Consider the following 10726-nt stretch of genomic DNA (forward strand, 5'->3'; position numbering starts at 1 on the left):
AATTGCTTTTCAAAATACTGGGGCTGGTGAATACAAAAACATCTCTCACTCTTTTGAAACATACATAGCTCCTTTGAAATATAACTCGTTACCATTGCAGATTGCAATTAGTTTTACAAAACGCACTGCTAACCTCATTCCCATTTGAATGCTTCCATTGCAGCGCAGAGCAAGGATCCCGTCTAAGTCGCCAAGCTGAAGCAATTAACTGAAAATGTAGCAGGGAAAGAACATGGCCCAACTGGAACAGCAAATGCCATGCGATGCAACTAGCATAAACGTGAGTATCCAAGAATTCCAGCGAACTCGAAATGGAAATGGCGATGAAAATGGGTTGGGGAATGAAAATGAGAATGAGAATGAAAATGGGGTCTGGTGTCGCGGCTAATTGCTATGGGCCTGAGATCTTGAAGCAGGCTTTTACGAGGGCCGGAGCATTTCATTTGCTTTCAATTTGGCCGTCATCTAGTTGCTTGGCACTAATTTGGCGTCTCGCGTTTTATTTGCAGTCCGTCTGTCTGTCTGCCTTTTGGTTCCGACCATTATTAAAGTTCCTCCTTGGCAGCAGCCCCATTGTGTCCTTGTTCGTGTCTCCATACCCATCCGCATCCTTCGTTCGTCCTTCCTGCAGCTCTAATCAACTGATATGAAATGCAGCTCAGGCTTGCCAAATCGCCGGCGGTCCTGGGCCCAAAAACTTATTGAATCGGCAGCAAATAGATTCTTGGCACAAAAGAGACGGCCATGTTTGCCTGGCCCAAAAATGGTAATTTGCTGGCGATTGGCAACTGGCTCGATCGAAGTGGCAAGAAATGGAGATTGATTTATAGCACATACCCCGCCGGATTATCCGATTGTTTGAGTAACATTGCTACCTCATAGTTCACGCCCCATCAGCTCTGACGAAACTTGGTTTAAGACATTAAAATGCCAGGAATAACGCTGCAAAGTACGTCATCTCGCAGCTCCTTAAATTGTTAAGCTGAAATTAGATTTGATTTTTAATATCGTCGTCGTGGCAGCTCTGCAATCCGGCTCTATCCATGTGCACACCCTGGCTAAATCAGTTTTACAACTTTTATGTGAATCCTTCACCTGCTTTATTGTTGTCGTCGGTTGTCGTTGCCGCCGAGGAGTATAAAAGCCCTGTAACATTACCGGGGACAACGGCAAAATGGCAATGACAGCACAGCAGCAGCAACAACGTCAATAGTTAAACTCGAGCGGGCTCCAAAGTACAAGATTGTTAGCATAGCGCGCAGGACACAGCAGGAGCCAGGACAACGCTGAGCACAGGGGCACAGAGGCGAACACAAATGCACAGCATTCCTTGCAGGTGCACTGGGAAAAATAATAGCACTAATTCGGGAAACTAGTTTTAAGAACCGCAGCCTTCTTTCAAAATATGATTTGCTGTTTGGTTTGACTGGAACCTTTCTGCGAAGCAATCCCTTAACTATTAAAACTCCAAATCCAGCCTTGAAAAGACCACGCGAAAGTTTAACTAAAATCCAAATTCACTGAGTTGCTAACAAATACCAGGGCGTAAAAATTATATAAATCATTAGCAAGTTATAATCAAAAAGCTCCAAATACTCCAAGTACAAAACAGCTAATATTAATTTTCTTAAAACCAAAACCAAAACTTAAAACTGAAAAGATGCGTTTCCATCTGTCATTAAGACTATGATATAATTGTTACCCTTTTATGTTGTCCATTGTGAGATTCGGCTGTATATTCTTTTGCTCAGTGCTGATTCTGGGAAATGCGGACGAGTGGCGTTGCCCAGCGGGCACCGTGTTAGCCAGAGGAATGAGGATGGCAAATGCGATGGCCTCGACTCCTGCGGCTCCTTTCAGATCCTTTTAGGTGACTGTGGCTATGGCTAAGCTGCTGCTGCTGCTGCTGCAGCTGCATCTGAAATGCTGGGAAATGATGCATTTAATCGAATGGAGGGTGCTGGAGGTGGAGGTGGAGAGGGATAGAAGCTGTAACAAACGAGGGCGGCAATGGGCGTGGTCGCTCCCATCAGCGGGCGGAAGTCGACACAAAAGCAATGGCCGTCCTGCAGGCGTTGGCTTGTCTTAAGCGGGTAACGAGTCGGTGGGCGTGGCAGCGTGGGTGTCACCTGCTTTGCATGTGAAACACGCCCCCAACGTGCCATGGATACCTGAACATGCGGCACCCGTGCAGTTTGAAACACTGGCAGCAATTGGGTGTTGGCTAGTAAAACTAGATAAACTATACAATGTATACTCCTGAAGAAGATTTTAGAAAAAAGGTTTCGAAAAGGTGCGGTTTCTTTTGATGAGTGGTATTTAGCTAAAAAACTACAATAATTAATATCTTTGGCTTATTTTACTAAGCAATCTATGCTATCTGTTGAAAGGTCGCAACATATAGTACGCTTTATTGGCTGTTATAATTGTTGAATATTTAATATGTATGATCCCATTATAATCAAAAATTGTTTAATTCACGCCTTATATGCATGATCCATAGTCCTGTTGGCATACTCATTTCCACCTCTTGAAGGTGCAGGCCTTTTTCTGTTAGTGCTGTGGAATTCCCTTTCATATCGCATGGCACGTAAATTCGTAATAAATTTGAAATTATGTGCACATTTCGTGCCACAGGCTGAAGGCCAAGCAATTTGCAACTTGCACTTTGATAATTTATGTTGCATCCGCCCTGGCAACGGTGGCCATAAGCATATATCACATCTGCCAGCCCCTGGATATCGCCTGTTCCGCCTCCTCGAAGCTGGCAGCGCATCCAGAATGGCGCTGTCAACCCACCAGCAGAGTGAATTTTTTCAATTTTCACGAATGCACAGCACAAAGGACATGGTGTCAGGCGAGTGGATTGATTATGCCGACTGCCAAGGACGCAAACACACACACACACACACACACTCATGCCCATCTTGCGGGGCTTCAGTTTCGCTCTCAATTGGACGTATCCTGTCGCACGCTCTGTCAGCTGCCCAAGGACGAAAGCAAAGGGAGGAGGACGGGCGGCAGGGCTCATCGACGGCTTTTTGTCCAATCGCCCGCACAAATTGACGGTCAGTGCGAGTGACGCCGTCTAATAACACTCATTACAAATCCATTCATCATTTCAATCCCAATCCCAATCCGAATCCGAAACTGAATCCGCAGTGCATGTGCAACTGACAGCTGCAATCGATATGCGTTTCGCTTTTGATTCGAAATTTGATTTGCTGATTGCCGTCACTCCACTGGCTTCGTATTCATAGCACATTGTATTTGTTTCATTACGCTGACAACCGGCAAATGCAGAAGATATCCCACATTCCACACCTGACCGATGGCGGTAATTTCGATTTGGCTTCCATTGGGCCGCAGGGAGCAGTACACTTAAAAAATTCAGCTGCTGGTTGCGCCTCAAGATTAAATCTATAATTTCTGTTGTGCTCTTGCAATTTGTTTATTAGGCAATTAATTTCGAAGTAGTTAAATAGGTTGATTGTTGGCATGGACATTTCACGAAACACTTCTATATCTCAATATAGCTTTATACATTGATCTAAAAAACACACATTTTATTAATAAAATGTTCCTAGTGTATCGACGAAACGGATTTCCGCAAGCCAATCAATTAGTTTACCATTTTGCCCCCATGTCAGTGAGTTTGCACTTGCAAAGTTCGTTCAAAGTATACCTCAAATTAAATGCGATTTGTTAAATGCTTTGGGCGAAATTGCCGCTGCGTAGAAAGTTGATTCAATTTGCTGAGTTCGCATTGGTTTCATTAGTCCAACTGCGGGTAATTTCATTGCACTGGGTCGCCAGGATGCACTGCAGCATTTGCATATTTTACGTGCAGTCAACTCCATCATGATTTTTTCACGAGCAGGGCGAATCGGAAAGCTCATGTCCTTTCCTCGGCCACTTCCGCTGCTCCATTGATTTTTGCTGTGCAAAGGATTTGTTATTCAGGTTGTTGTTGCGATTTCCTGTAAACTTCTTAAACGAAGATACAACGAATAATACAAAGAGATATTAAGAACAGTGATTTAAATACCACATAAGTACCAAAAAACCATTAAGAACATTGCTAAATATGTTGTGCAGTTCAAATTTCCAGTAAATTCGTGTAGTTAAAAACTAAAATTTAAGATGACGATGCATTTATGAATACATTTCTAATATTTATCCACGGCGACCGAAAAATGATTTATATCGCTTATGCGAAACAAAAAGAATATTTTTAATCTACCCAAATATTTATCAATACTTAGCATTTGGTGTTGCAAAGTCAGTGTACTCGATGTTGTGTGCTGTTTGTTTGCACGGCGACAACAGAGGCAATTGTAAACAATTTGATTTTAATGCACACAGCGGTGCTGGTGACGGGGGCGGAGGCGGTGGCGGTGAGAGGGGCGTGGCAGGCTGGCTGACTGGCAGTGCAGGAATTCTAATCGGATTTCGTTGCAGCTGCGGCCGGAGCTGCCAGGGAAACAAAAGCTTTTGCCAGGAAATTGATATCGAAAGCAATTTGGCACCGCTGCCCTCTGCGGATGAGAGATACGGGGATTCCAATGGATAGGGGTGGATTATGGACCATGGCATTGGGTTTTTGGTTTGGTTTTGGTTTTGGTTTCGGTTTCGGTTTTGAGGCAGAGTAATTCAATTTTAGCTCGCTTTGGCTGCGTCCCACGGTGCGTATGCGCAACTGCAGGCGTGGCCTAATCTTTGGCACTTTAATTTGATCGGCGGACATTTGTAAGGCCTTCGACAACGGCTGCCAGTAGAGTCCTGCTGCTCCTCGTAGAGCATAGAGTGCAGAGCATGGCCACATAGTGCCTGACGTTGATGAATATTGCTACAGCGATAAATTCAATTACAAGTGCCGAGTGGGGCCAAGTCGAGGGCTATAACTCAACTGACAGCGGCAGAACTCTTTGCCGCCGCCGCCACTGCCACTTTATCCACTTGACTTGGCTCTTAAAGTGTTTCCCCAAACTGAGAGACACGGACACGCACAAAAGTGGGAAAAAAGGAAAACCGGAGAGGGGGGAACAACGCCGAGGAAAACAGTTAAAAGTAAACAACAGAAAAAAGGGGGCTAAGTAACATAAAATAAATGTAATAAATTTTAAACATAGAAATGATAAATTGCTCTGGGACTCGACTTAAGGCGCTGCTGCCAATGGCGAAATGCCTTTGCGCGATTCCCAACGCTTTTCCTACATTTTTACACAATTTGTTTGCGGCTTCGCCTACACTTGCCACGCCCCTCCAAAGCCGCAGCGCCCCTTTGGGCACGTGTGTTTGGCATTTTTGTCTATTTGGCAGCTGCATTTGCTTGTCGTTGTTTAATTTATTTCGCTACGAAATTGATTTGCTGCAAAGTTTGCCGCTCCTTTCCAGTTTATCACTTCTTTTTTTTGTTTTGGTTTTGTGTTTTTGTGCTTTACAATCTTTTTGACACGCCCACGCCTGGTGGAAAGTTTTGCAACTTCCAGGCGAAGTCGCATTAATGCTGCAGTTGCAAATGCTTTGCCCGTAACTTTTACTTAAGCGCTGCCAGCTGCTTGGCAATGCAAAGTTGAGCTTAAGTCCTGCCAACTGCCTGACAGTCACCTTGTACTGAGTTCTCCACCGCTCTTCTCCTTGCAGAAACTCAGACGACTCCGTGATTAGGACGTGTTGTACCCTAACGCTCTAAATGCAGACGATATGGTGAGTTATCTTGATAATTGATATCTTTAAGCCTTCTTACCCCCTTATTGGAAAGCATTTGGAGCAAGTGCAATTTGTGCTTCTCGGCTTGGGTTTCCATAAATAAAATTTAATCAAGTGCACGATTTCTGATTGGCCTGCTAAGCAGCTCAACAAGTTAAGCCTCTGGCTGATGAATTGCAAATGCACCTTTCTATCTGCATACCATACTTACACCCACCCACGCAGACAGACGGTTGCATAAATCATGCATTACGCATACGCCGCGTATGCCCAGAACTATTAACAAGCGCATTGCGTATTCATGAAAGCGTTTTGATGTGCTGAAGTGCACGTTGTGGCACAGGCAGCAATAGCAAAGGATGACAGGAATAGCAACAGAAGTATACGAGTATAGGGCGACGAGCTAAGTTTTCTAATTAAAAACTACAAATAATTGTGACTCGTAATGAGCACACATGGTGCGCTTCAATGTAGTTGTGTTGAGCCCGCGAAGCCAAATTTAAATTGCAATTTGTCACTGCGGTTGCAGCTGGCTGCTTGCTGGTTGCTGGCTGTCATGTATGCAACATGCGACTGAAAGCTCTGTGTCCTGGCTAATTTCCATTCCGTGTTCATCATGAAGTTCCTTTTTGCTACGCGCAGCTAGCAACTAAAGGCAAAGGCACGCCTGCATTTCATTTTCCCCAGAGAGATAGATGCATGCAAGAAACGCGTGACCGCCTTTGTGTGATATTTGCCACACACAAGCGACTTTAAAGCCTTAAATCAAACAGAATACTAATCAAGCAAGTGAATGCATATTGTTGCAACTCCTTGGCACAGCACGCACACACTTGCGGCATCAGGACATCTGAAATGTAAATGGCCCATTGCGGAGTACATGTACATAAATGCATCTCCATCTCTATCTGAGAATTTTGAGCAAAGCTGCAGATACCCAGATCCACAGAATGGCTAAATTTATGCCACCAACTCGCGGCGTTGAAGTGTAGAATGCTGCCGTTGCTGCTTTTTTGCTTTTTTTGCTTCTCTGCTGCTTTTCATGATGCCGATGATGCTGATGACGACGATGATGCGCTGCTGCTGCGGATGGCAACTTTTTGTGCTGCATCGAGCGCCATTTGTTTCAGCCACCATCCATTTGCTGGGCTTTCAGGGCTCTTGGCGAGGGTTTATTAACTATTTTGGAGTGTTTGCCACGCTCAGAGGTTTGCGCTGTGGTGGCGGGAGAAGGCATTAGGTATACTCGGATGCAGCCCAGGCAAGTTTGTAAGTCGCGGAGAACCGGGTTGTGCAACAAACCACAAAATTAGGAAGGCACATTTCCAAGTTTAAGGTGCTGAGCTGCAATAAAATCCTGATAAAATAGGGTGTTTAATTTTAATATTTTTAGTTATCTGGGTGTTTCCTTCATGGTCTTTCTGATATCGCATCAGCTTAAAGCACAAAGTCAGTTGCGCTGTGGTCGCCCTTTTATTTGCTGCGTTTTCTCCACTTTTTTTTGCTTTTTGAAGTGGTTCCTGCGCTTTAGCCTCTTCTAATTGGCTCTGGCTGGCTTTTAATTTTGCCGGCCATATTTTTTCGCGTTCGCTGCCTTTGAACGACGAGCAGCACTCATTACACCGCTGGCCAAGTGCACAATTAGCCGGGCCACAGATACGGGTCAAAAGGTATACTCGTAGTCGCAGTCCCATGGCCCTGCGATGATGCCAAACAAACTGACTAATTGCGAGAGACACAGAAACAGGTCAGCCGCAGGTGTTGATTGGTGTGTGTGTGTGTTTGTTTTTTAAAAACACGACGAACATTTGAATAAACATTAGCGGCAACAAATTGCAATTTATTTGCATCGTTACAACGGCCAAAGTGGCTATTACTTTCGACTGTAATTAGCATTTTGCAGTGCGGCCGAGTGCAGCGAATAATTTCCAATTATGCGGCATGCCACATGTGCCTGCACTCGCAGCGTTGACAGTTCGGCAAGTCGCAGTCCGTAGCTCGCAGCTCGCAGCCGAGTCATCCTGGCCCTACTGCCTCCTTAATTATTCAGCAGGATACACACATGAGCTCACATCCTTGCTGCCAGCTGCCCGGAATTAATGGATACAGCTGGAACGTAACAGAAAACACCGCTGTGCCACACAGCCACACAGCCCTGCCCCGCCTTCAACGCCCGCTTCCCCTCATTCAGAAAAACTCCAACTCTCCGCACTGAACATTCGCCATGTTACGCATACGCCCTGATGACATTAGTGCAACATTGCAGACAATTTTCGTTAGCAAAATGGGAAAGCCGCCGACCAGCGGCCAGCAGAGGACCGGTGGCCGACATTGGCCAAAAGACGCACCCAACACTGAAAAGAAACATATAGCTTTATATGAAATGGTAACTAAAAAAATAGGAAAGTTCTTTATAGTTTTGAACAGATATTTTAAAAATTCAATTTGCTTTTATGATGTTTTATTAAAAATTTGGGACAACAAAACTTTTTATCTGCATACCATATATCTCATATACTACTTATTATATATGCAACTTTAAAGTAAGTGCAGCAAAGTGTTCAAAAGCATTAAAATTAGCCATAGTTGTAAAGTAAAGTTAATGTTTTCAAAATTAAACAGCTGAACAACTTTGTAGCTTTTGAATAGTTTATATTTAAAAGTTAGGGATAAATAATAATGAAACAGTCATAAAAAAACGTTTTTCGTTGGGAAAAGGAGGATTTTAGCCATTTCGTATGACCAATTCAGCTAGTATTTCTTTCAGTGCACAAGCTCGCCAACACCCATTCAGCAATAGACGTGTGTGCGTGCATCGCAGTTTCACGTTGATTACGAGCACTTTATGGCTCCGTGCGACGTGTGGGCGTTGCTGTTGGATGGTTGTTGGATCTGGCCGAGTAGTACGGCCATAGACATGATGTCTATGCGTTCATTGTTGCAATTTTTACTTTATTATCAACGTCTGTAATCACTAAAACAACAGGAGCTGCCACCATCCAGCCACAACAAGGATAAAGGCAGTCGGGGGTTGATGGCAAACTTGTTTCGGCGTCTGTTATTGCGGCCAAAAACATTTCGAGTGGCGGAAATTTGATAAATGCCTGGCCTGACCCAATGGGCGTGGCATTTGCCAAGGGCTTATCTCCAGTGTACTTGTAGGTTATTTATGATTATTCCGCATATTTTTATGGCTTGCAAATGAGGAATGTGTATGCGACACAGCGGCGTAGTTAGGTGGGGATTTGGGGATACAGACGCCATGGATGTGCCACTCTAATTCGTCCAAAGCATACAATACTCCTATATTAGGAAAGGCTAACCTTAGTCACTTTCTTATCATTTCCTTGTTATGAGAGTCATTGCTTCTGTATGTACATATGTATGTCGGTGTAAGCTTTTCGTTATAACAGTTCGATAGCAGAAAAAGCTCGTCGCTTACAGTTACACTGGTATTACGTATACGTAGATGAAACCATCAATTTACAGTTACACAGCTAAAAGCTTTTACGATGTAAACTTGGAATCCTTGCAGTTTTTACGCAAGGATGTAGAGCAAAAGCTCTGTGCTATAAATTTAGCCATTACATACAGATCTTAGTCCTATCTTACTACCATAAAGTTTATTAAAGCAACTACACAAATGTTTTGAAAAAAAAATAAACTTAAATTTGGTCTTATTTACTTTGTAAAAAAAGGTGCAAGGGGTAAAAAAAACATACCAAAAAACATAGTTCCATACAACACAAAAAAAAAACAGAAGTTTTTGATAAAAATAAAATTAAATTAGACGTTAAATTTGGTCGGCTTGAGCTCACTTCCTTTGTAAATAGAAGCACACAAACTCTAGAAAGCGCTGAAAAACAAACATTAACCCTCGGTCAGAACCCATTTAAAAAAGAGAGTCGGGGATTTGGCTGATTGTAAAAAACAGCAAAAGGATTGCCCGTCGGCGTTAACCGAATGGGCGTGCCAGTGGAAATTGATTAAAAGAACAAGAACCCAAATGCTTTGTGATGCTGTCCGTATCCCTTCGGAGTGTAATCCTTGCAACAGCGTCTTTGGGATCGATAATTCAGACAATCAGAGCGATTGGGTTATCAAAACTTAGTGGCGGTCAGCTTGATTTGTCTATTTATGCACACTATACTTATTGGTTTTTAACATCGATCTAATTGGCGTTTTGCAACTCATTTCAGGGCACAACATGGCCTCAGCACAGATACGACATTTCTATAACACACCAACAACAATTTCTTCAACAACAACACGACAACCTTTACAACAACAGCAGCACACGAACAACTGCAACTGCAACAAACGGAAGCAATTTCAAAGCGATACGTTTCTGTGCCACACACAAACACAAAGCGAATCAGAGGCAGCAGCAGCCACAGCCGCCGCCGCAGCCGCAGCAACATTATGCCAGTCAACACTTGCGGCAGCCGCGACATCAGCAACAGGAGCAACTGCAACTGCAACTGCAACAGCAACAGATGATGTACCAGCCAGCGAATGTCGGCAGTCCTGGACCACAGATGAGAACTCTGCCAGCGGTAGAGACACCCAGAACAGGATGCGAAATCCTTTGGCCGACAGTGCTGCAGGCTGCGATGTTGCTGTTCTTCCTGTCGTGCAGCAACAGCAGGACCTGGCTCATCCTGCTGCCCCTTTGGTCGCTTCTGCAGGGACTTCGGAGCAGGATCGCCTCGCCACGAGCACTAGCCTATCACGCCTATCTTCCAAAGTCAGTCAGGACTCTACGAAACAACAACGAAAGCTCTTTCAACACGGCGTCGCCACAAAGGACTGCGCTGCTGTCGGCATCCTTGCGGATATGCAAAAGTTTGCACGCTCTATATTTCCGCTGGTCATCATTTTCAATCTGCTGCCTTTATTCTATGCAGGTAAGTACTCAATTAATTGTTATTATAGTAATGGAATTAAGTAGGTGGGTCATTACGTTTACCATTAACAGCTGGTCTTATAGTATTTAAATGTGGTTACACAGCAA

At 44.0% G+C, this 10726-nt stretch overlaps 1 protein-coding gene across 1 annotated transcript in view; it reads left to right on the plus strand.

The window, feature by feature from the left end:
* The first annotated feature begins 205 nt into the window (after positions 1 to 205).
* LOC113563677 (tolloid-like protein 1) overlaps positions 206 to 10726 on the plus strand; it is a 39748-nt gene continuing 29227 nt past the window's right edge. The window contains exons 1-2 of the mRNA XM_026977908.1: positions 206 to 280; positions 9912 to 10619. Coding sequence (XP_026833709.1) covers positions 9920 to 10619 — 700 coding nt within the window. The 5' untranslated portion in view covers positions 206 to 280; positions 9912 to 9919. The remainder of the gene's footprint in view (positions 281 to 9911; positions 10620 to 10726) is intronic.

The sequence above is a fragment of the Drosophila erecta genome, unplaced genomic scaffold (assembly GCF_003286155.1).
Source record: "Drosophila erecta strain 14021-0224.00,06,07 unplaced genomic scaffold, DereRS2 tig00000000-arrow-pilon, whole genome shotgun sequence".
NCBI classification, from domain to species: Eukaryota; Metazoa; Arthropoda; class Insecta; order Diptera; family Drosophilidae; genus Drosophila; species Drosophila erecta.